The sequence below is a fragment of the Pristis pectinata genome, chromosome 8, assembly GCF_009764475.1.
Source record: "Pristis pectinata isolate sPriPec2 chromosome 8, sPriPec2.1.pri, whole genome shotgun sequence".
NCBI lineage: Eukaryota > Metazoa > Chordata > Chondrichthyes > Rhinopristiformes > Pristidae > Pristis > Pristis pectinata.
In genome coordinates this window covers 18,546,314-18,572,282 of record NC_067412.1, presented here as the reverse complement: position 1 = coordinate 18,572,282, position 25,969 = coordinate 18,546,314, and the positions used below count along the sequence as shown (strand labels likewise).

At 38.4% G+C, this 25,969-nt stretch overlaps 1 protein-coding gene across 2 annotated transcripts in view; it reads right to left on the bottom strand.

Moving 5' to 3' along the window:
* The window catches only part of abcc1 (ATP-binding cassette, sub-family C (CFTR/MRP), member 1), a 76,477-nt gene continuing 50,508 nt past the window's right edge, over positions 1-25,969 (bottom strand). Inside the window, exons 20-31 of one of the 2 annotated variants that reach the window (XM_052020872.1) lie at positions 24,804-24,876; positions 22,264-22,420; positions 17,861-18,068; positions 15,954-16,264; positions 12,614-12,813; positions 12,207-12,333; positions 9,051-9,152; positions 7,348-7,494; positions 6,248-6,406; positions 5,978-6,144; positions 2,427-2,621; positions 1-467 (exon numbers count right to left, since the gene is read on the bottom strand). In XM_052020872.1, the coding sequence (XP_051876832.1) occupies positions 359-467; positions 2,427-2,621; positions 5,978-6,144; positions 6,248-6,406; positions 7,348-7,494; positions 9,051-9,152; positions 12,207-12,333; positions 12,614-12,813; positions 15,954-16,264; positions 17,861-18,068; positions 22,264-22,420; positions 24,804-24,876 (1,955 nt within the window). In that variant the 3' untranslated portion in view covers positions 1-358. Of the gene's footprint in view, positions 468-2,426; positions 2,622-5,977; positions 6,145-6,247; positions 6,407-7,347; positions 7,495-9,050; positions 9,153-12,206; positions 12,334-12,613; positions 12,814-15,953; positions 16,265-17,860; positions 18,069-22,263; positions 22,421-24,803; positions 24,877-25,969 lie in introns of those variants that run through there. The other variant, XM_052020873.1, reaches the window with a different exon arrangement.

The window sequence follows — 25,969 nt, the reverse complement described above, 5'->3', positions numbered from 1 at the left end:
CAAAGTTGGCTACGACCAACTTTATTATTCATTATCCATCCATCATGATTTAAAACTTTTACATTGTACACAATTGTCAAAAAATAAATGCAGTACCATAATGCACTACATATTTCGATGCCTTGCACCTATTAAGGTTCTCATATTTATAGGTACTATAAATACTTAAATAAGAAAGCAACAATTTATCTTAAACAAAAATTTTTCAAATCTAAAGTCAGGTATATGAAAATACTTGTTTTATACAAAACATTTTATAAACATATGCCAGGTGCCAACTTAAAAGGATTTTATATTCATGTTAAGCAGTTTGTATAACATATCCAACTTGGACGTAAAGATGAAATAACAAAAGAAGCTACAAGAGACCAGAGTCCATTGCCATTTTGTAGAAGGTTCCTTTTCTGAGTACAAGATTGGGTATGGTATCAAACTCCACAATCTGACCCTTGTCCAGAACCAGAACCCTGCAAAAATAAAAGATAAATGTTAAAAGAAAATACTCGTGTCCGTGGGACCATCATCTCTTTCCCATTTTACAACTGGCCACTGAAAAACAGTTTAAATTCATATATTGGACCTTACAAAATGTGTGTCCATATTCGTAACCCTGTCACAAGGAAAACAAAAATGATTCTTTTTCTTACCACTACTAACATTGCTAAACAAATCACTTACAAACCAAACCACATGGGCCTGAAATTTGTGGGGAGCCTGCATAACTATCTGCAACTTCAGGACTGTCATACATTCAATGCAGAAGTCCCAAAAAGTTAGTGATTCACCACTGGACAGCCAATTGTGCTCAAAAAGGTAGAATTAATTCTGTGGTGGGAGGACAAGAGATGTGGGCTATGCTGAGCACAATTCAGCCCCAAATTTTTAAAAATGCATTTAATTGTCTGTAAGCATTTTCACCACTTTTAAAGGTTTACATTTAAAGTTGAATGTGTCAAACATTCTGAAACATTAATTGTTTTAAATACTTTGACAACTGTGGCCAGGCAAGGGGTATAGCATAGACAGCTATGGAAGCTTTTCCATCCTCCTCTTAATGGTCCAACTTTATTTGGCATCTACTGTGCGGAAGGTCCTTACCACCAAGGATTCTTTCGAGTGGGTTTTCAGAAATTTTAGATGAGAAAATCTTTCCACAGGTCAGCAGTGAGCATCACCGGTTTTGAAATATTGTACACAACATGGAATGTTCATATAAATTTTATTAATTTATTGTTGGTGTAGGCGGTTGTTCCTAGCTCACAACATTCAATGGCATCATTGTGGTTTGTTTCAGCAGCTTCACTTTGTTTTTCTGTTTCAACTCAGACACAGTATACTTGGCAAAGCACTATTTCTTCAAGTTATTGCAGTGACTCCACCAAATGTTGGTGTTGCTTGTAATATAATCCCTCATAAGTAAAACTAAAACACAGTGTTATCTGCTGAACCAACTGCCATCCATCTGGACTGGTCTTGACCCAACCATGAAGACAGAAAAATAACCTTGCTGCATTATTTTTTCCCTATTCACCACTAATTTTCTTTTAAATATCTGGTTTACAACAAATAAGCTGCACAGATTAGTTGTGGATGCTGACTTAAGTAATTTACTGAGAAGTGTATGCACATATATCACAAACACTCACAACTCCCAAAAGTGAAATAAATATGCAAAGTAATTATGCATCTTGTGTAACAACTCTCAGAATAAATCACTTTAAAAATAGGGTTTTCTTCTTTTTGCCAAGAAGTTGTAAAGAGTTAATGTACAGTTTGTTATACATACTTGTGATGAAATTTTAGACAATCACTGGATGCATTAACTATTGTCTTTAACTTTCCCATATTCTACTCTGAGGAAACTTTTTCCCCAGATAGCACAGCTGAGATTGGAACTACTCAATGGGGAAAATGGTGGCTTGAATGAACATACTTCCAGATTTGAAGTTACTCAATTTCATAATTAGCCAATTTGTTTCTTGTAAATAAAAAAAAGCTCCCAGTTTTCTGTTATTCTCAAGTTATTCAATAATTTGAATGAGTTAACTTTGAAGTATTAAAAAGAAAACGACTGGTAAGATTTACACTGATTTAAGTCATGTTGAGTTTGAGAACTTTAGCCAAGTTTGCCCAGCAGAAATGGAGTGAAATTTGACTACTGGATTCATCTGCTTAGGTCTCACGATCTTTCAGAGGTTTCAACTGCAATCTGCATTCATGAAACCTACTAGAAAGCAGCATCTTTCTTCAAATATGCAGCTAATTGCAGGGACACAAGTTGCTTGAGAAAATATGGCTGTTTATCATGCAGGCAAAATGACTTCATATATGCCATCAAATTAGACAAATTGGAGAATATGGGTATGTTCCACTGCCATGTGCAGTTACCCAACACAAAAATTGCAACAGGTTTCATGCTAAGTTACCGTGTATAATCCATAATGGTGTTGAGACGATGTGCTATTGTGAGTACAGTGCATTCATCAAACTGGTTTCTTATCGTTGACTGTATGAGTTTGTCTGTTTCTAGATCTACAGCAGCCGTGGCTTCATCAAGAACTAATACTTTGGATTTCCGAAGAAGTGCTCGTGCTAAACAAATCAGTTGTCGCTGTCCAACACTGAAATCACAAAATATTTAGATCTTTTACTTCACTTTCCATACAATAAATACATCAGTATTCCATCTAGAACTACCTGTACCTATTTAACTAAAGTAAGTTTCCTCTGCTTACATTATTAAAGGCACAATAGCTTGGAGGTGAATTCCCACTGTTTAAACCACCTCTGCACCATAATAAAATCAGGACAAATAGCTTCAGTACAAAGTTAGAACTGATCAGTTTCAGAATTAAACATTTGCCTAGAACCTTTCGTAGTTGTTTAATACCCAATAAACTAGGCCTCATTAGCAAACATTCTGTCCCATGGCCTTCTGATGGATCATGCTGTCAGGCCTCCTCACCACATTCAACTGTTTCTGATGATCAGAGCTTCCGAGAAACAGTTGAAAAAATATCAAAAATGAAGTTTAAACATTAAACTACTAAAGACAACTACAGTAAAATCTTAATGAGACAGTATATAGACAGCCCTACTAGATGTGGGGCAACAATTGACCTATGAGGAAATGAAACTGGGCAGGTGATGGAAGTGTTGGGAGAACCGTTTGGGGACAGTTATGGAAAGTGTGTCTGTCTGTGTGTGTGTCTGTCTGTGTAGTTGGAGGGAGGCTGATTTTGCATAAAAACAAAAGGACCTGGCAAAAATAGATTGTGGGAGATTGTGGGTAAAATGACATCTTACATGTGGGAAATCTTTTAAAAGAAAAGTTCCAGTTTCCAGTAAGGGTGAAGAAGCAAAGATGGCAAGATTAGGTAACCTTGAATGAAAAAGGACATTGAAGGGGGAAAAGAAATATAACATGTATGGGGAACTGCAACTAAGCAAGTCTTTTGAGGAATATACAGGGCACAGGAGAGGACTTAAATTAGGAGGGTAAATGGGGCAATGAAATATCATTGGCAAGATTAAGGAGAACCCCAAGACATTCTATAAGTACATCAGGAGCAAGTGGGTATCCAGGGAAAGAGTGGGTCCCCTTAGAGACCAAATGAGTGATCTATAGGTGGAGCCAGGGGATATGGGCAAGATCCTAAATGAATACTTCTCATCTATATTCACCAAGGGTACTAGTTCAGGGAAGGGAACATTGATAGTCTGGATAATGTCAGTATTAAGGTGGAGGTGTTAGATGTCATGAAACACAAAAGGGTTAATACATCCCTAGGGTCAGATGAAATCTGTCCCAGGTGCTATGGGAAGCAAGAAGGGGGATAACTGGCGAGATATCTGCGTCCTCATCAGCCACGAGTGAGATAATAGAAGACTGGGGGATAACTAACGTTGGTCCTCTATTTAAGAAGCACAGTCAGGATAAGTCAGGTAACTATGGGCCGTTAAGCCTTACTCAGATGGTAGGGAAAATATTGGAGAAAATTTCAAGGGATAGTATTTATGTGGACCCAAAAGGCAGAGCAAGGATTCAGATGTGGTCACGATGGGCCTCGCACACATTCTGTAGATCCTTGCTGCAATGCACAGGTGGACAAATCCAATGTCCTGATGTATGCATTACAGCCAGTGGGTAGCTCTCCATGGAACTGGTGATGAAACATCAGTACACTCCAGCTAAAAAAACATTAGAAATAGCTGGAGTAGACCATGTCTTATTGATTTCTGTCTTGAATAAACTCAAACTGAATAGCCACGGCCCCCTTGGATAGGTAATTCCTCTGGGTGAAGGAATTTCTCATCTGTCCTGCATCACCAATCCTTTATTTTGAGACTGCAACCTTTGGTTCCAGGCAACCAGCCAAGGAAAACATTATTCCTCCATTTATCCTGTCATGCCCAGAAGAATTTTGTACATTTCAATGTAATCACTAATTTCTTTTTAAAAAAAGATCAAGACTGCACCCTTCAACCCATCACCTTCTCCTGACACAGTAATTTGAATTTCTCTAGTTTTCTTTGCCTCTCTTAAATTGATGCAATAATGGAACAGAACTCCTTTTTGTGCACTGAAGCACAGAAACAATGCTGTCTTAATCTCAATGTTCTTCTGCAGGCGAGAGTATCAGAAATCAGCCTGGATTCAAAACATTGTTCGAAACTCAGTGATTAATAAATCAACATTCCTATCATTCCTGCAGCTCTTTTGGCATTGAGATTAACTTTAATAGCTTTCCCCTCAAACTTCTTACTACTTGCTCTTGAAAGGGTCAGGACAAAGCAAATTATAGGAAAGTTTTAAACTCATCTTAAAACTGCATAAGAAAGTGAAAAAAAATCAAACAGCTAGCCATTCTCACTTTGCTGTTTCATAAACTTATGTACAACTTGCAGCTAAGTTTAATAAATGAGACAAATCCAGAAGAACCAACTATGAACACCATCATAAATGATCAACAAACACCATGGTGCAATACAAGTAGCACATTACAAGGATGTTGTAGTCTACTAATTGCCAATAACTGAGTATACAAGTCATAACTAGAAATAATTTCGTAATATGCACAACTCCTCAACAAATAAATTCTGAGCACAGCAGACTGAATAAAACAAAACAAAATTCAGCAAGCTTCAAGATTTTTGGGGGTTGGAATGGTGCAGATCTCCTAGAATGTGACAGTATTAACCCACTTAATTGAGTGAAAGTGCAGGACTCCCTGTGCGGGCTGGAATCGAGCCCAGTCCATCAAATTTTGCTCTCAGGAAATCTGTGCTGCACCATTGCACTTCTTATGGAGTCTGACATGGATGTGTAGACTTAATCAGATTTCCCAGCAATCAGACTGGGAAGTCTGCCCTCTGAGCCTACACTAGTTTAACTCCAACAGACCCTTTAATTTGAATGGAAAGAAATAGCTAAGAAAAAAGTACTATTTCTCTTTTTTAAATTCAATTGATTTAAAGCTATTTAATCATCCTTAGTTTTATTAAAATACTTTAAACACTATAATAATTTTTTTTTTACATAAATTGTGCCCAAGTATTTCTGAAGGTCAGAACATTTACAAACATTTTTCAATTTAAATGAGAGCTGTTGTGCCTAGGGTTAGTGTCATGGCAGTCCAGGGAATGGGAGCACATTAGTTGTACTATGGGAGGTCCCAACTTTCTGACCAGCTGTGAGCCAAGTTCTCAGCAGAAGGCTGGAACTGAGTGCCTGCTGCAAGAAAGGACGTGCTGCAAAGGCAAGCAGCAACTAGTTAGCTTGGGCAACTTGCAGGCCTCTTCCACTCATCAACATAACAAAATCCTGCCACTGTTATCCATATTTTAGCTCTTTTTTGCCTTTTAAAAGTAAAACTTCAAAAAGCTGAATTAGCAAAACAATTTATTCACTGGTATTATTGTTATGATTTGAGCATATTTTTGTATTTTATTACGACTGCAGACATTTGCATTTTACCTCAGATTCTCTCCTCCTTCAGAGCATTCATGATTCAGTTTGTTTGAAAGACCAGACACAAATGTGTTCAAATGAGCCAGTTCTAGAGCTTTCCATATTTCTGCATCAGAGTACTTATCAAAGGGATCCAAATTCATCCGAAGTGAACCAGAGAATAATATTGGGTCCTATCAATTAATTACATATGACACTTGATTACTGTAAGATTTATAGAATGACATTTTCACGATCAGGTTTAAAACATTAATTCCAAAATGTTCAAATGCCTACCTGAGGTATAATTGTAATCTGAAACCTGAGATCATGTAGGCCTATTTTTGTAATGTCAATTCCATCAATGCATATTTGTCCTTCAGCTGGTTCAATTATTCGAAATAGGCCAAGTGCAAAAGATGATTTCCCAGCTCCTGTTCTTCCTACTATACCAATCTATTAGAAAAATAGTTACAGGATAGTCAATGAAATTAATAGCACAACTGGTTGTGAAGACAACAACAAAAAAAAAATCAAGATTTTGTGGTCTGAAATAACATACTGAAATTGTGAAACCATTCTTTTAATGTAGGCAATAGGTCCATAATCAAAAAAAAGTAGCAGCTTAGAAAAGGGAAGAATAGTCACATTCAGATTATATGTTATGTCATTGCTCAGAGGTTAAATATTAAGCCTTTTATAACAAAAAAGTGAATAATTCTAAAATTCAGCCAGTCTCTTTTCACCAATATTCAGATAGCTTTAGATTTGTTGTAATTTACAAGAGTCAGCAAAAGAATAAAATCGGTTGCTTGGGGAAAAGAAAATACAGACTAGTCTTCAGGTTCTGTTAGCACAAATGTGTGAACAAAGTTATCATGCAGTCTGTCATGTTCGGCACTATGACCGTACTCAAACTGTAGATTCTTTTCTATAAACATATTCTCCAAAAATCTATCAATCAGCAAGGCAAAATTCCCATTACATTTATCATTACCATTAGTATTTTAAATGTGTAATTGTGAAGTCAACATGTACATTAAAGTATCATTGAATATAAAATATACCAACAGAGACATCACTAATGTCTATTCAAGGCTCAAGCTGTTGCCTAGAGAAGACTTAACGAACTTAAACTAGAGGCAATGAAACCTAAAAAAATCAGATCCATCCTCAACTTTAGAAGAAAAACAGCATTTAACAAACATACATAAGTAAAAATGCTTTTATAAGTATTCACACATCGAAAAAAAATTGGCTGCTGATTATAACCACTAAAGAATTTGACTATAACAGAATGACATTGACAATCAATGGAGAGTTTAGCACAAGCACTAACTCAGCTAAAGTTACTATCACTCAGTTGTATTGATGAGCAGATCATTTTTCTCACTAACCTTTTCACCTCCATTTATAGATAGAGTAATGTCCTTCAAGGCCAAGTCGAGATCTGTCCTATACCGTAATCCATAATTTATAAATTCTATCTTTCCCTCCCAAGGCCAAGTTTGAGGGGGCTGATTTTCTTTTATAACCCAACGTGCCTAAGTGGAAGAAAAAAAATCTGTAATGTTTACTTCAACAGATGCTACTGCCAGATATTCTTACGCAACACATTTTAGAAGAATCCCCCTTTGTAGAATAAAAACAGAAAATGCTGGAAACACTCAGCAGGTCAGGCAACATCTGTGGACAGATAAACAGTCAACCTATTATGTCTTGGACCCTTTGTTAGAACTAAAAAAGAGGAAACGTTAGTTTTCAGCAGCAGGCAAGGCAGGAGAATGCTGTAGATAGTCCAGATTTCAGAGGTTTATAGAAGGGCAGGGATTCCTGCTGCCTTGTAAGCCACGTGCCAGGTCTGAGGTCTTGATCTTGATATACCCTTTTTCTCAATTGACCAAACTGGCAATGAAGGCAGTGGTTGAAATCATCATTAATATCTGCTTCCACCAGGAGGTGGCTCCCAAGATATGGGAAGTGGTCCACATTTCATAATTCTTCACCTTTGATCTAACTTCTCTAGCTTGTCAATAACCACAGCTGGACCACTTTTCCTGTTGTTTTTTTTGCCTTAGGTGGGACATATATTACTTGTCAACTATACATTAATTCTTTAAATGTTAGCCTTAGTTTGTTTACTGTCATACCTTTTTAAGGTAAACAACCACAGCCAACTCTAATCTCATGCCTTCTTAGGCTGCCTTATTTAGATTTAAAACTCTGGTTTCAGATTTGTTGTGATCACTGTTACCTAAAGTTCCCTCAACTACTAGCTCATCAATTAATGCTTTCTCATGAAACAGCTAGTTCTAAAATAGGTTGTTTCCTTGTTAATCCTTCCACACACGACACAAATTCATCCCCTACACCAGTGCAGCTAATTTGGTTTTCCCAGTCCTTACATAAAGAGTTCCCCATAATTACTGTACTACCTTGCTACATGCATCTCAACTTCCTGATTAAACTCTGCCCTATATTACTACTTTTGCTCATAGCCCGCAGGCAACTCCCACTATTGTTTTTGCCCATTGTTTTCTTAGCTCCACTCAGATAGAGTCTACTGCACTTTCTTGGGATAAGGTTCTTCCTCTCCACTGCCTTTATCTCATTCTTTAACATCAAAGCTACCTTGACCCTTTTACCATTTTGCTCCTCTCTTCCACAAATATCCTGGAATATTTAATCCTTATCCCTGATCCGTAACAGCTATTAGATCATACCCATTTATTTCTATTTGTGTCACCAATTCACCCTACCACTCCTTGGTGCAAAACTTAAATGAAACATTTTAAAACAAAATTCCCTACTGGGTACAAAAATATATTCTTACATGCAGTGACAGGAATATATTAAAAAGAAAATAATTCAAACATTAATAGTAGACAAAACAAATACCTGCAGCACTTGCATGACTACTTGGTTATGGCAAGTCATTTTCTAGATTTGCAGATCAATGCAAACATTAGATTCTTTCCCAAAGCTTACAAGTTTTAATTTTGTAAATGGAGATAACATTATGAACTTAAACTTGCTATACTCTCACCCTTGATTCAGGGAGAACGCACCTATATTTCTTTTCTCTCAAATTTAATTTTACCTCTTTTGGAGTCTCAAAATACTGTTGCACTCTTTCCACTGCAACAATATTAGTTTCTACTTCCGAAGTCATGCGTACCAGCCAGTTTAATGTTGCCGTTATCTAAATAATAATGAAACTCATTTTAAAAAATATCAATTAGTAAATATAATGAAAGTCATTAAATATAAACATTAAAGAATGGATATTTTTTCTTAAACTGTGCTTAAATCAAATATAAGTTCTAAGGGTGCCAATATTACAAATACAAGAATTTCTAAACACCTGGCTCTCAATAAAACTAAATTACTGACAAAAATGTTGCAGACTGCACGGTTAGGTACCAAAAAAAAATCTCCCTACAATCTTTATTTACTGGAAGTTTACATTTGATTATGAAGAGTCCATTTTCATTTTCCTACTTGCTTAAGGACAGGAAATTATTATCTTTTAATTCCATATTAGGAACTCCAGATTCTTTAAAAAAAAATTCAATCCATTGCATCAAATCACAGTAATGGGTATTTTGCAATGAGTGGCACACCTATTGACCAACAGCTTTTGCATTATCCAAAAGGTTCAAGTCAGAGTGTAATGGAATAGTCCCTCACCTGTTTCATGAGCCCTAAACAGCACTCAAAAAGCTCAACACCATTCAAGTCAAGACAGGGTCATCATGGGTATGCCGTGGCTTAGACAAGAAATACAAGCAGAAGCAGGCCATGTGCCCCTCAAGCCTGCTCCACTATTCAATGGGATCATGACTGATCTAAATCAATAATGTTTTCCTGCCCATTGGTGTTATGGATTAAATTACTATTGGTGAATGTCCCTTTAAGACATAGCACAGGTGTGTGTGTGTGTGGCGTGATTACGACAACAGGACATAATGACGTGATGACATTTTGGGGCAGTCAAGGACAATCAGAAGAGAGAGAAGGAAGAGAGACACCCTGCCTGCTGGTCTCTGTATCAATGGATGAGAAACAATAACTGTCTGTCACTACAATCCACGTATGGATTTTTGGAGTAATCCAGTGGAGTCCACTTTGTCATTAACCTGTAGTGGGAAACAGGTATTTGTGGGGATGGCCTCCTTTTCTTTAAGGGGGAACAACATCAGGCTGCACAGGACTATCGGCCTTGGCTAATTCTTTAGCTCTAGCTCGAGTCACCGCACAGGATGGGTAGACATCTGGATCATTCTCATTATCTCCTGTTGTTGTCGTAATCACACCACACACACAACTGTGCTATGTCTTAAAGGGACATTCACCAATAGTAACTTAATCCATAACAATTGGCCACAGTCCTCGATTTCTCTAAAATCCAGAAGTCTACCAATTTCTGTTTTGAATACAATCCATCATCGAGCTCCCACAACCCTGTCAGAGGGAATTCCAAAGGCTCACCCTTTCCAACTGAATAAATTTCTTCTCATTTTAGTGCTTAATGACCCAACCCCTTCTTTTGATTGCCTGGATGTGAGTGTACAAGGCATGGTTAGTAAGTTTGTCCATGATACTAAAATAGGTGGCATTGCAGATAGTGTAGAAAGCTATGAAAAATTACAGGGGGACCTTGATCAGCTAGGCATGTTAGCTGAGGATTGGTAAATGGCTTTCAATCCACATAAATATGAGGTATTGCATTTTGGGAGATCAAACCAGGGTAGGACTTGTACAGCGAATGGAAGGACCCTGGAGGAGTGTTATGGAACAGAGGGACCTAGAAGTGCAAGTGCATAGTTCACTGAAAGCAACATCACAGGTAGACAGAATGGTGAAGAAGGCAGTCAGCACACTGGCCTTCATCAGTCAGGGCAATGAATACAGGAATTGGGAAGTTATGTTGCAGTTATACAAGGCATTGGTGAGGCCACACTTGGAGTATTGTGTACGGTTTTGGTCACCCTGTTATAGGAAAGATGTTACTAAACTAGAAAGAGTGCAGAAAAAATTTACTAGGATGTTGCCTGGACTTGGGGGCCTGAGTTACAAGGAGAGGTTGCACAGACTAGGACTTTATTCCTCAGAATGGAGGAGATTGAGCGGTGATCTGATGGAGGTATACAAGATCATGAGGGGCATAGACACGGTGAAAGCAGAGCTTTTTTCCCCGAGGGAGGGGGTGCTAAAAAAACACGAATGCATAGGTTTAAGATCAGAGGCAAGAGAATTAAAAGAGACATCAGGGTGGTGCGTATTTGGAATGAGCTGCCAGAAATAGTGGTTGAGGTGGGCATATAATCAACATTCAAAAGCCATCTAGGTAAGTATATGGATAGGAGAGGTTTAGAGGACCATGGGCCAAAGGCAGGCAGATGGGACTAGCTCACTGGGCAACATGGTCAGCATGGACAAGTTGGGCCAAAGGGCCTGTTTCCATGCTCTGTGACTCTGCAGTCAAGGAAAACAACCAGGCCACACCTACCCAAGTCTTCATGTTTATGTTTCACTGCACACCCTCTATAGCAAGTATATCTTATTTTTAATAAAGGAGACCAAATTTGTACACAACGGAGATAGCTACTTTTGTATTCAAACCCTCTTGTAATAAGGGCCAACATGCCTCTGGTTTCTCAACTACCTGCCAAACCTACACGTCAGGTTTCAGTAACTTGTGTATAAGGGCACCCAGGTTCCTTCAAGCACTAATATTTCCCAACCTCTCACCATTTAATTAAATACTCAGGTTTCTATACTCCTAACCAAAGTGGATAACCTTATAGTTTTTCTACATTATATTCCATATGCTATGCTGCTATTTCACTTGCCTCCTCGAAGCCTCTTTGCAATCTCATCACATTCCCACTTAGTTTTGTGTCATCAACAAATATGGAAAGATGACATTTAGTCCCCTCAGCCAAATCACTGATATAGACTACATACGACCTGTAGAATGCAGCAATAACCTGCCAAGGTTACATTCTATCATGAAGAACAAGCTCCCCTCCAAATCACACAGCCACTTGCTATTGTCAATTATAAATGGACAGTGAATGTGGCATCACCAACAGTGCCCAAAATCAATGAAAAATTAAAGTATAAAAGGCAGTGAAAGTTTAAATGTGCTACAATTATGACTATGAAAAATATGCCATCTATAATGTAGCTGAAATACAAACGTTCATAACAAGTTACAGTAGAATTTAAAAGTAAGCCTATTTCTCCAAACCTGTAAAGCATACGAAATGGATAGACCAACAATGCCTGGACTGACTGTATTTCTGTAAGCCACAGCAAAGAGGGCGGAAAAAAATACAATGCAATTGCCAACAAATTCCAGTCTCACAGCCAACCACCTGGTAGGATAACAAAACAAGAATAGTTAATTTAATTATTTGTGGAATCAAATCATAACAGCTTTGGTGTCCCCTCCCCAGAGACCGAGAACTTTCCACTGTGGGAAGTCAGTGCGATCAGGCATAATAAGAATCACTAACCCTCAATCTGGTTTGACAATCAAGACAAACTGAATTGAAACCTGCAAGGAGGCCTCTTTTAATGATTCAAGTACTGACATTCCAATAAAAGTACATTGCTGCCAATAAAGCAAATAATGAAGCTATATTGTTAGACTACCTGTTAGCTACAACACTAGGGTAATATGCTTTTTGGTTTTCATCTACCCTGGAGTCATTATGGTGTATAAAACGATCTTCTTCCCCAAAAGCACGGATGACACTGACACCAAGCAGAGTTTCATTGAAATTTGAAAAAATGGGTGATCGGCTAGCTGATTCCAGCCTCTTCAGCTGACGGGAGGTAGCAACGTAGTATCTCTAAAAAAAAGTAAAATTAATGACTTGAAATAATTCATTTTTTTCTCAAATGCAACAGGTATTAATCCAACAAAAGGCATTCAAAGTTCATCATACATAACTCTAATGGGATAAAGTCCACATCTTGCAATGTCATGTGATCTTGAATTACTTCCTCTCCCAGAGTCATTTAGTATTGAGCCATATGCACAACTCTTTCAATTGCAATGACCCAAATTTCGTTGAAGTTTGCCCTAAACACAACTCATTCCAAAAACTAAAAGTCTTGTGAAGGAATACAAGCAATCTTCCACGGAAAACATCTGACCCCGATGTTGTCCCTGGCCACGTTCTTAGATCCTGCGCAGATCAGCTGGCGGGGGTATTTGCAGACATTTTTAACCTTTCCCTGCTTCAATCTGAGGTTCCCACCTGCTTTAAGACCACTATCATTCTGCTACTCAAGAAAAACAAAGTAACGTGCCTTAATTACTACCACCTGGTGGCTCTGACATCCACCATCATGAAGTGTTTCGAGAAAGTTGGTCAGGGCACACATTAACTCCAGCATCCCAGACAACTTTGACCCACTGCAATTCACCTACCGCCGAAACCAGTCTACAGTGGACACCAATGACCTGGCTCTACACTCATCTCTGGAGCATCTGGACAGTAATGACACCCATGTTAGACTATTGTTTATTAACCACCGTTCCACCTTTAATACTTAGGGTTCCAAACAAACTCATCATCAAACTCCGAGACCTGGGACTCAACACCTCCCTTTGCAACTGGATCCTTGATTTCCTGACTAACAGACTGCAATCACTAAGGATAGGCAGCAGCATCTCCGGCACAATTATTCTCAACACCGGTGCCCCACAAGGCTGCATCCTCAGCCCCCTAAGCTACTCATGACTGCATGGCCAGATTCTGCTCTAACTCCATCTACAAGTTTGCAGATGATACCACAGTAGTGGGCAGTCACTCAAATGTTGGAGTCTGATTACTTAAGGAGATAGAGAGCTTAGTAATGTGGCGTCATGACAACAACCTTTCCCTCAATGCCAGCAACTTCATTGACTTCAGGCATAGGGGTGGTGCACATGCTCCTGTCTACACCAACAGTGCTGGGGTTGAGAGCTTCAAGTTCCTAAGAGTGAACATCACTAATAGTCTGTCTTGGTCCAACTATGTAGACACCATAGCCAAGAAAGCTCACCAGCACCTCTACTTCCTCAGGGGGCTAAAGAAATTTGGCATATCCCCTTTGACACTCACCAATTTTTAATCCATGCACCATAGAAAGCATCCTATCCAGATGCATCATGGCTTGGTATGGCAACTGCTCTGCCCAGGACCGCAAGAAACTGCAGAGTCGCGGACACAGCTCAGCACATCACGGAAACCAGCCTCCTCTCCATGGACGCTTCTCTCTGCCTCGGTAAAGCAGCCAGCCTAATCAAAGACCCCACCCACCCCAGACATTCTCTTCTCCCCTCAGGCAGAAGGTACAAAAGCCTAAAAGCACATACCACTAGACTCAAGGACAGCTCTTATTCCGCTGCTATAGGACTATTGAATGGTCCCCTAGTACGATAAGATGAAATCTTGACCTCACAATCTACCTCGTTATGACCTTGTTCCTTATTGTCTACCTGTACTGCACTCTCTCTGTAGCTGTTACATTTCATTCTGCATTCTCTATTGTTTTACCTTGTACTACCTCAATGCACCATGTAATGAATTGAACTGCATGAACAGACAAGTTTTGACCAATTCCAAAGCAAGTTATTCAGGTCCTTGAGCATGCCTCAGAATTCAATAGGATCATATTGCACCTACACCTCTAACAGAATTCAATTCTTTCAGGAAATGGAAGCTGATCCTTCCTAAAAAGTATTAAGTTCAATAAACTTTCTTTAGTCTCCACATCATAATCATCACTTTAAGTAGTACAGCTGGGGAGTGCCACATGAACAACTGGCTGATCCTACCAGCCTGGAATTCTCTCACCACAGAGATCAAAGCAAACTTTTAAGCAGAAGTACCAAGCCTCTACTTAAATGTTTTCATGCTCTGAGCTTTCCGCATGCAAATGTTGATCTTGAAGAATTAGAAAGCTTGGAATTCCCATAAAAGTCAGCAAGGATGCCAAAATCCTAAGCTTCTTGAGGAGCACACCAGTGATTTCCCACCTGCATTCTGATAAAGAAATCCTCATTGCCTGATAGATGAGCAATAATTTCTAGCCATCCTTCAGCAGTTACACCAGGCAACTGCACACTCACAAGGTGAGGAACAAGTAATTTATACTGTATCAATTTTGATAGCTTTTAATTGTTTAAACATTTAAAACAAGAAAAGCTTTAAAGAATACCTAATATTCAGTGGTGTGATTTATCCAGCCATCAAACAAATCACCCGACATTGTGAATCATAATTATGCGAGAAGCCATGGATATCCTAATCACTAATTATTCATTAGTCGTCAATCTAACCCTGAAAATACAGTTCCAGCTGCCAAAAAAAAATCTAAGGAGGCTTTGCATTAAAAATAAATTTGTACAGGTAGTTCTGCTATAATGTGCGTTCCCATAATGCAAGTTGGATATAATCAGATTGATGAATTAGGGAACACTATTTGTATTATGTGGCCAAAATGGTTATAATGCAATTTCAATCAAGAACTAGAGAACCACTTAAGAGTTACTTCAGAAATTGACAAGAAAAAACTGTCTTGTGGAAAACTGTCTACATGCAACTTCCCCACAGTAATCAGACACCATTGTTTAAGAACACAGGCTGCTAGTTTCATAGGAGACCACTGGAAATTGACAAGCAATCACTTCTATTAATACTTATGCAACCATATTCCAATGAATAATGTAACACTGCACCTTCAGTTTAACAAACTTATAGCTATTAAAAACCCCATTACTTTTGAAAATCCTACAGGAAAAATAACTTTTGTTGCAAGTCTGAAACTTTTCCCCAATGACACAATTGTTTTTATAATGACTTTCTATAATGCGAGGTTTCTTAGAAATGCAACTATCGTGTTATAGCAGAACTGTGTACCACCAAAAGACACGAAGCACTGAGTGAATTGCTGAACAATCTTGCAAAGATAGACTCTGATGTAAAGCATCAATACAGACCTGCACAAAAATGTAGAGAAGCCCCAGTGGTGGGATGATCACTGCAGCTAATGGTGTGGCTACCAAAATCACCACACAAGCAGCGAGAACATTGAAGAGTGATCCCAAGAACATTTTAATCACCATTGGGAGCACCGCATCTATTGTATCAACGTCTTTGGAGAAGCGGTTTACCAAGTTACCACTCGGAGTTTGCTCAAAAAAGCTCATTGGTGACATCAGCACATCATATAACACATGAACGTGGAGACGACGGGAAGCTGATATTCCTCCAAAGCTCATCATCAATGAAGAAAAGAGCACAAAAAGACCTGAAAGATTATTAAAGTCTGTTAGTGGCGGAACCAGGAGAGAAGCGAAATCAACATGTCTTTAACAGAGACAACTTGCCAAGGCCTTCCAGAGGTACAAGGAAGTGAGTGGATCCAATCAAAGGGAACATTAGGGAGTGGCAAAGCTTGGTCATGCAAGTTTAAGAGGACAAGGAGATGGAAAATATAGCAATAAATTCAGGCACGAGGTCTAAGCAGTTGAAAACTGAGCCATCATTGGAATGGCAAATTCAGGATTGCAGAACTAAAAAGTCTACAAAATATAGACTACAATTGACTAAAAAATCATGGAGAATTGTGAATCTGAGGCACGGGGGGGGGGGGGGGGGGGGGGGGGGGGGGGGGGCAAGGGGAGAAGGAATAGCCAAATGCAAATCAGCAAAGAGAAAGGTGAAAAGAGTGCTGGATAGGATGACAGATCTCAGATGAGCTGAAGTTTCTCAAGGGTGCATGCAAAAGAGGCTAGTTGGAAAAAAAGTGGAAAGAGAAAAGACAAGAACTAGGTAACAAAGACGTGAACAAAGTTAATTGAAAAGATGGAGAAGAATAATCTAATGTGGGTGGGTTGACACAGGAATAGTGAAATACTGTTAAGGGAATGAAAGTAGCTGGTAATGATTGGAGAGATCAGATGGGTCAAATGTAAAACTGGGGTTGGAAAAAGCTTAGGCACACTTTGGAGATGACAGTACAGAGTATGCAACTGGGGCCAAAGTGACAGGGTCAGTCTAGACCAGGGTGTAGGACTGAGGGAAGTGAAGTGAACTTAGAAAACCTTGGGTGACAAAGAAATCCACAAAGTACTCACATTTGTTTCCAAGAGAATAAAGTGAGTCGAGGCAGGAGTTTTAAGAGTCTAAAGTAAAGCTGTTCTGGAGAAACAAAGCTAGTGGTCATCTTTGTTCTTCAGGATGATTATAGGCAGTTTTGCCAAAGTAGAACTTAGTATGGTCTACCCAAATTTGCTGAAGTTTCCTACCCAATTCTTTACAAACAAATCGCCACGTTCACTCCCCTCAAACTTGAGAGCATAAACACCAGGCTAATAGTGAGAAGAAAACTGATTGCAGGTTGAAGGCTTTTCTACAAAAAAGGACATCAGGAAACGGAGGATGAGGATTTGAATGAGCAAACCAAAGGTCAAGTGGTTGGCAACTTGGAAGAGCAGCAGTGACCAGCCTGAACAGATTATAAATGAATTTACAAAATGTGGTATAAATTCTACAATGTAATACAATTTTGTATGATACATTAAAAGCAAATTGCTATTGCAATGTTCACAACAAGATAGAAAATCTATTCATTATCATTTCTGCAGTACCAAGGTACTTCTAGCTTAACTTCAGACTAAAACCAATTTAGATACATGTAATAAATTCCCTTAAAAGGGGCATTTACAAATAAAATCCATGCCTTAGAAGCAACAATTCATCAAATATTTATAAACGTTGCAATAATCCAACTGCAATCCAAATGCCCTTTGATTACAATGGATAATAAATCTCTAAACTTTCAGAACTAATAACTTTCTCATCTGGCTTCATATTATTACAAATCAAAGATACATTTACAAACCTTGAATTATTCCAAGTGCACCATATACTCCCAATCTGAGTGTGGTATGCAGTTGCGTCCCATTAACAACTGGATCATCTGTCCATAAACTCAACCAGTAGTTAGAGGATAAGGATGTTACATGTTGGCAAATGCTGAACAATATAATCCAGAAAGAAATGCAGATTCCAACTGCCTTTACATATGTCCAGAAAACTGAGAATTTTACCTGAATTTTAAATAAACATAGTCAACACATAGTACAAAATAATAGCCATATTTCCCAAATAAACTTTCATCAGCAAAAAAAATCAACATATCCATGGATACTCTACTCAGTCCTTTTGCCCTAATCATTAATATTAATTGTACATAGTTGTGGCCCTAGTACAGATCCCAAGGCATCTCACCTGTCATAGTTTGCCAACCGGACAATAATCCACTTAACCCTACCCCACCTCCATGCTTTCCAAAGGGTAATATCTATGGTAATATGTTACTCTCAAATCCATGAGGCATGTTATACAGCAACTTTTGCAGCACCTTACTGAAGATCTTTTGAAAATTGAAAGTTATGCACAGGTTCCCTTTTTCCCCCCACCCTAGTTGTTATATTTCCAAAAGAACAATTCCCCTTTTGTAAAATCACGTTGTCATTGTCCAATCACATAATTATATTTTAAGTGCTTTATTGTCATTTCTTTAGTCATGGATTCACCTTGGAGTCAACAGTATTCAATGAAACGATGCAGACTTCCTTTGAGTAGGATGGTGACAAGGGAGTAGCTCTATTCAAACTTACTAAAATATTACTATTCCAGAACTGTTCATCAACTTGAAAATGCTAACTCTCCACAGATGCTGGTTGAATACTTCTATCATTTTCAATTTTAATTAAAATTTCCAGTATCCAGAAGTGTTTGGATTACTAATCCAGTGTTTAGACAATGAAACTAAGTTTCAGAAAAATCTAAATCCATTTTCTTTTGAGAGTCATAATAGATGCTCAAAATGATTCTTGAATCCAGCCCTAGAATTGTTTGCAAAATTAAGATTCCACATTTCATATAATTATTAGCTTTAATAAGGTGCCTAAACACCAAGGCTTTTTTGACTTGACACCTTATTAAAACTCCCAGGGGTAGAAATGTGTTCTTGGTCACATGCACTAAACCCAAATACATGGGCACTGTGGTGCTCCTTTGAAAGGGCGGCATGGTAGCGTAGCGGTTAGTGTGACGCTATTACAGCGCCAGCGATCAGGGTTTGACTCCCGTTGCTGTCTGTAAGGAGTTTGTACGTTCTCCCGTGTCTGCGTGGGTTTCCTCCGGGTGCTCCGGTTTCCTCCCACATCACAAAGACGTACGGGTAAGTTAATTTGGGTTTAAAATGGGCGGCACAGACTCGTTGGGCCAGAGGGGCCTGTTACCACGCTGTAAATAAAATTTAAAAATTTTTTTTAAATTGTGTTTCCTTAAAGACAATGAAACGAACAAGTTGCCCACCACTGATGTCAGACTAGTTTGTCGTTACCCATTCTACTTCTTTGTCGCTTTTTCAAGAACAGTTCCTCTGGTGGCAAGCCTGTAACCACAGCCTGGGCTATTTCCACCTTTGATATCAGAGTGTGGGATTAATTTCATCCAATTTTAAAAGTTGCCAGACCCCTTGGTATGTCCCCCTTATCACATTATCATTTCCAAGACTTCACACTTTCTTCCTTAATGCCGATACTCAGCAAGAAAACGTTGTTTTTGAGAAGAGGAGGAGGATGATAAAACTATTCCAAGTGCTCATTATCATTTGCGTTTGATTTCACCTCTGCACCTTCTCCAGGTTCAAGGTGTTGATTCTTCAACATCCACACGAGTCTAGAATTGGGAGGTTTCCTTTTTTTTTTAATGGCTTCATACTTATTCTGAACTCTCACGATATCCACCTTGTCTCCCAGGGAACTGATGCTGATTTACCATTTAAGTCCCATTTCCAGTCCACTTTTGCTAAAATTGCATGTCAGTCTAGCAAATTTTGCCTTTTCCAATTTAAAACATTAAAGCAGTTAAATGTTGATCTTCATCCTTTTCTATGCTAAACCTGACAGAATTATAATTGCTGATCCCCAACATGATCTCTCACTGCAACCTTTACCACTTGCCCAGGTTTCTACCCCAAAAATCAAGTCTAGTACCACATCCTCTTTTATTGCCTTTCTATGCATCAAATGACCTTAAACGCATTCAGGAATCCTGCACCTTCTGTACCCTTCAGTTTTGTACAATTGCAGTTAAATGTTAGTTTGCAAAAGAAAAGCATAACTTCATTCCACAGTTTTGAGATCTGAGAACAATGTTATGACCATCAGATAAATCTACTTCAACATCACAAGGCTTGCATGGAAGTAATGTAAATTTGTAATTCCAGAGAAAATAAAGAAAACAAAAACATGCAAAGATAAAAAAAACTAATAATTATAACAAAATAGGCAGGAATAATAAAGTCTAGCTTACATGCTAATAGTTGCCAACACTGTAGCAAGCAACAATAGACAGGATGTATATATCACGATGTGCATAGGTTTAGTGGTATATCCACATATTTAATTGATCACAAAAATATACATCTGCAATCAAACGTTATTTGTGAGCACCACCCTGCCACTTCATACTATTGAAGTTAGAAGGTCACCAGAATAATCCTTAATTACTTGGTAGCAAATTGGCAGAGTAAGAAGGAAATGGCATATAGTACAAGCATGACAGGTTTGCAATGAGTACATCCTTGGAAGATACAAGAACGATGAAGGCAAAGTATCAATCTGAAGCTTGAATAAGAAAGTCACAAGACTTATTGGCCCCAAATATCTGCCTAAATGTTGACACGATCTCAGTTTTCACCCATTTAATTGGTGCAGAGGTTCCGATCTTCAGTTTCAACTAAATACCACACCCAGGATATCTGAGCTATACTGATAGACTCCTCATGGGAGTCTAACAGAGAAGAATAAACTTCCTCAGATTTCCAGGCTTAGACTAGGCAATCTGCCCAATGTGCCTGTGTCAGATTAATCAGGTGGAAGCCCAGAAGGGCAACTGATTTCAATTTGGAAGTGGCAGCCATGAGGAGAGAAGTACACGTTAATTTCCTTTTTATTTTACTTACTTCAGCTAATGCAAATCTTTGTTTCTACTTGCATGTGTATTTTTGTGTTTAAAATTTATTATTTTGATTTTTTTTAATTGTTTGAGGTTTACATCTGCTGTTAGATGTTCACAAGTATTCAATTTAAACAATATCTTTGACAGACAAAGAGTCTGGAAGATGGACTTTACCAGATGTCAAGAAAGGCACAGGACTTGGATGGCCTATTATGCCATGAGATGCTCTGCACGAGGTTCCTCCTACAAGCTAGGAACTAGTTTCCCAGCAAAAGACTACAGAGAAGGTGGGTGCCACTTCAAGAAAGACAAGCAATGAGTGAGCTTGATCAGTGGAATATTCCCCTATTTATCCACCCACTGTTAGCACAACTAATTACATTAAGGTGTGGTAAAGTAGCGGAAGCTTAAAACCAGATCAATTAACCAAGCAGGACCTCTATAGTAATAATCTTTGAATTACTCTCTGTGCTACGGGCTAGTGAGGGTAGGAATAAGAGGACAGGACAGACAGATAGGGGCGGCACCATGGCGTAGCGGTTAGCGGGATGCTATTTCAGCGCCAGCGATTGGGGTTCGATTCCTGTCACTGTCTGTAAGGAGTTTGTACGTTCTCCCGTGTCTGTGTGGGTTTCTGCCAGGTGCTCCAGTTTCCTCCCACATTCTAAAGACGTACGGGTTAGTTAATTTGGGGTTTGAAATGGGCGGAGCAGACTCGTTGGGCCGGAAGGGCCTTTTAGCACACTGTAAAAATAAAAAAAAATGGGTGGCTAAGAGCTCATGAAAGACTTGGATCATTGGGAATCACTTCTGGGGCAGGTGGGACCTGCACAAGGAGGCTATGTTGCACCTTAGCTGGAAGGGAACCAATATTCTTGCAGGGAGGTTTGCTCATGCTGCTGGAGAAGGTTTAAACTAATTTGGCAGGAGCAAAGGAAGCAGTACAGTTGCATTGCAGCAGATGGGGAGACTAACTCAAATATAGAGGATAAATCAAGCAAGTCCAGTGAGCAGAGCAGACACAGGTAGGTTAGGGTGTATGGAAGGGATGGCACGCTCAACTGCATGTACTTTAATATAAGGAACCTCACAGGGAAGTCAGATGAGCTTAAAGCATGGATTAGCCCTTGGAATAATGATATTAGTGCAATCACAAACATGTGGTTGAGAGAAGGGCAGTTTTACAGTGTTTTAGCATTCAGGTTTATTTGGAATACTCCACTCACTGTATACAGCAACATCAGCCATAAGATAAAACCATTTCCTTACCCTACCAGTCAGAGCTTTGTCAGCTTCTGTTAGTTTCACAACAGCTGCTTTTTTTTCTACTTTTCCAGGGTCTTCCATTTTTGGTGAACTTTGCTGCTCTGAATGTGTTGCTACCTGATCATTAGACCTGGAGGTTGACTTGCTCGTGCCGAAGGCACTGAAAGAGGAAAAAACAATTCTACAATGAAACCCTTGTGGTCCTGTGTCACAAAATAAATAACAGAGGATTTGATTGCATTTAATGGAATACAATCCTAGTCGAGTTGTGATTCTGAATCTCAATGCATTGCATTACTGGACAGAGTCGCAATAACATTACATGCAAGGTTTTACAGACCCTAGCTCATTAAAATTTATTCAATCTTTAAACTTTCTTCAGGTACAAATCAAGAATGATTTGCTAGTAAAAAAATTCACTGTTTTTTTAGAAACATATCTCTTAACTCTAATTAAAAATCACTCTAGAATATATCTTGTATTTTGAAGAGCAACAGGTTTCAGTGAGGTATAGTGCTTCTGTTTAAATATCAAAAATATTAACCAATGTCTTATATACACTCTTCTGATTTCCTTTTAGATTCTAGGATATAATTGCTAGCATTAGACTAGATGTGGAAAAAGTGGCTAGTAGACAATGTTACTCACTGTGTTCTTATTACTAAGGGACAAATTCAAAAAAACTAATTCAGCAAAAAGAATCAAACATTTATCGTGCAGCTTTGACCCATGCTGTCTGTGCAGGCAAAATGGACCATTTTAAGTTCATGCCACTTTCCAGTTCTAGAGATTAGGGGTCTTCAACAGATCCTCCCAGTCCTTTGTAAAGTGATGGTTTATGCCTTAAGCACCCTCACAGGAACTGTTCCAAACCTCAATACTCATTGAAAGATTTTTTTCCTTAACTCCCTTCAACCAATTAACTTACATCGATGTCCCTCGACTATTGACCACTGCTAGAGGAAATGGGTGTATTCCCTTCCGAGCTTCTCAAACATTATACACGTCAACTAAACTATCCATCAATCTATTTTGTTTAAAAACACCTCAGATTAACCAGTCTCTTCATAATTATACGCCTCCAGCCCTGCCAAAATCTTCTCTGCACTCTCCAGTACTAATGCAACCTTCCTGTGGTGTGATACAGGAACTGTACGTAATATTCTAACTATATGCCAGGGAATCAATGTCAAGAATGATATTGAAATCTTCAATCAAAATAATAATTGAAGAGTATCTAAAAAAAAGTTTCAAAAAGGGAAGATCACACATGACCAACATTATTATTTAATCTCTTTGAAGCAGCAGTAGAAAACAAAAGGTAAATAAGAGCAATGGAGTATATGGCTTCAAAACAGGGTAGTACATGAAAAAGGTCAGAGCACGCAAGGCCAGGGAACATGCAGCAGAATGGATAGCAAACTAGCTCCAAAATAAAAAGTGGAGCTAAAATTAAAAGTGGTCATACAAAATAAGGTTGCAGAATAGATATGCATACCAAGCAAGTTTCAATATAGGAGAACCAAACAACCTACTGGAAGAACTCAGTGGGTCGAGCAGCATTTATTTGGCGGGGGTGGGGGGAGGGGGCAGAGTAAAAGGAATCATCAATGTTTGTGGTGGAAACTCTGCGTCAGGACCTGATGAAACTCTTCTCTGGTTCTCTGGCATATAGTTAGAGTATTATGTACAGTTCTGGTAGCATACCACAGGAAGGTTGTGTTAATAGTGGAGACCGCAGAAAGATTTTGGCAGGGCTGGTTAGTCTGGTGTATTTTTAAACAAAGAGCAGGACCTTGACCCACTGAGATCCCCCAGCAGGTTGTCTGTCACTCCAGATCTCAGCATCTGCAGTCTCTTCTCTCAATATAGAGAATGGTAAGGTGAAATATCTTGCTCAAGGAATTAAAAAAAATACTCCTTGGAAACTAAAGGCTAAACAGAGCTTAAAAAAACCAAAGGGATCTAGGAGTCCACATTTGCAAAATATCTTCCCAAAAATATAAAGTAACAAGTCAGGAAAAAGTGCAGAGCTCATTTCTGGAGGAATTACACTCAAAGGGCAGAGAGCGTGGTCTGAATTTTGCAAACTAACAAACACAGGAAAAATACTCAAGAGTGGCAAGAAGATGCAGCTCCCTCACAGCGTACTTGAGGCAAATAAACAGGTAACTAAGTGGAAGCTAATGAGATACACAAGGGTAAAAAAAAGGAATAGGCAGGTGCAGTGAGATGTTAGAAAAAGCTTGTGTGGAGCACGTACAGCGGTACAAACTTGATGGGCCAAACAGCACTTTAAAATCTTGTAAATTCTAATCAGATGCCCTTTTCACATTTCTTCATTATGCATGCTCCATTCATGTTGCATCTTCCAGAACACTGATTTTTGTGTAAGGTGTTTAAAAGAAAACATTCAATCTGCATTGTTTTACAAGTTACACAGAAAATTGGGAAATTTCAAACAATTAACAAGGATCCATAACACTGGACTACAAGTTTGAAATTAAGTTTGTGTTCAGTATTGACTGACAACTCAAACATACCCTTGGATGAAATTGTACAATGTCTTTTGTGGACTACTGGGATTCTCATTCTGTTCCTTTACTGCCGGGTCATCTACGCAAGAAATATAAAGGAGGTTGAAAATTAAACATTTAATAGAACCATCCTACTGGGACACAATGGTAAAGAGCATTATAATTGTCTGCAATTCAACAAAGATGCTGGTTTGACATCAAATTAAAGTCCAAATCAATTATCATGTCTTACTAATACTATACTTCTCAATAGTAGTGTAATCGTCAGATATATTGAATATAAAATACTATCTACCTTAGTGCTTTGTTAAATAGTTTACAAATAGGGTTAGTTTGCTAACCCCATAATTTCCCCTCCACCACAATTTATCTCAAGAATTAACCACATTGATGGACGGAGGGATAAAGTGTATTTTAAGCTAAGCAGATTCATGAATGGAGCTTCTGTAGTGTTATCTGAAGCACTGTACTAAAGGGTAATAAGCACAGACTTTCAGTGAGCTAGTGTTTGTATTTTAAAAATTCAAAAGTATTTTCATAATTGGGCACAGACTTATTTGTGTTTCATCTGAATCTATCAAAAGATGCAAGATGTTTTGAGTAAATGAATAGCTCTAAAGAATTTAAATTTTTGCTTTTGAGTAGTAACTCGTTAAACATTAAATAGAAGGACTTTATTGAGAACTTTTAATGCTGAAAGTATTTGGAATTCCAAAATAATCATCTCTTTGAGACAATAAGGGGTACCTCGGACTTTGCAGTTGTTGCTTCTTAAATCAATAAACCTCCTTTTAATAAGGTTTAAAATGGTTAATAACTCCCTTATTTTATTACGGAATGGTTGGAAGCTCTTTTAAGTTCCCTCTTTTCCTATTATCCTCTGTACAATACCTTGAAACTGATTTTGGCATAAAATTCAATAGCTTCAGCAACATTTTCTAAAACAGTGGTTTTCAAATGTTTTCTTCCCCAGTGACTCACTTTAACCAAATGGTTGAACCATGGCACCCAAGAATAACAAGCTAATTATTGTAGGTATAATGAAACCATTGATACAAGCAAGAACCAGCTTCAAATTACTTCTATTGAATGCATTGATATTTACAAGCAGGGACTGGTTTGAAATCACAAGGTGAAGTTACGCAAACAAAACTCTTTCTCTACCAGAAGAA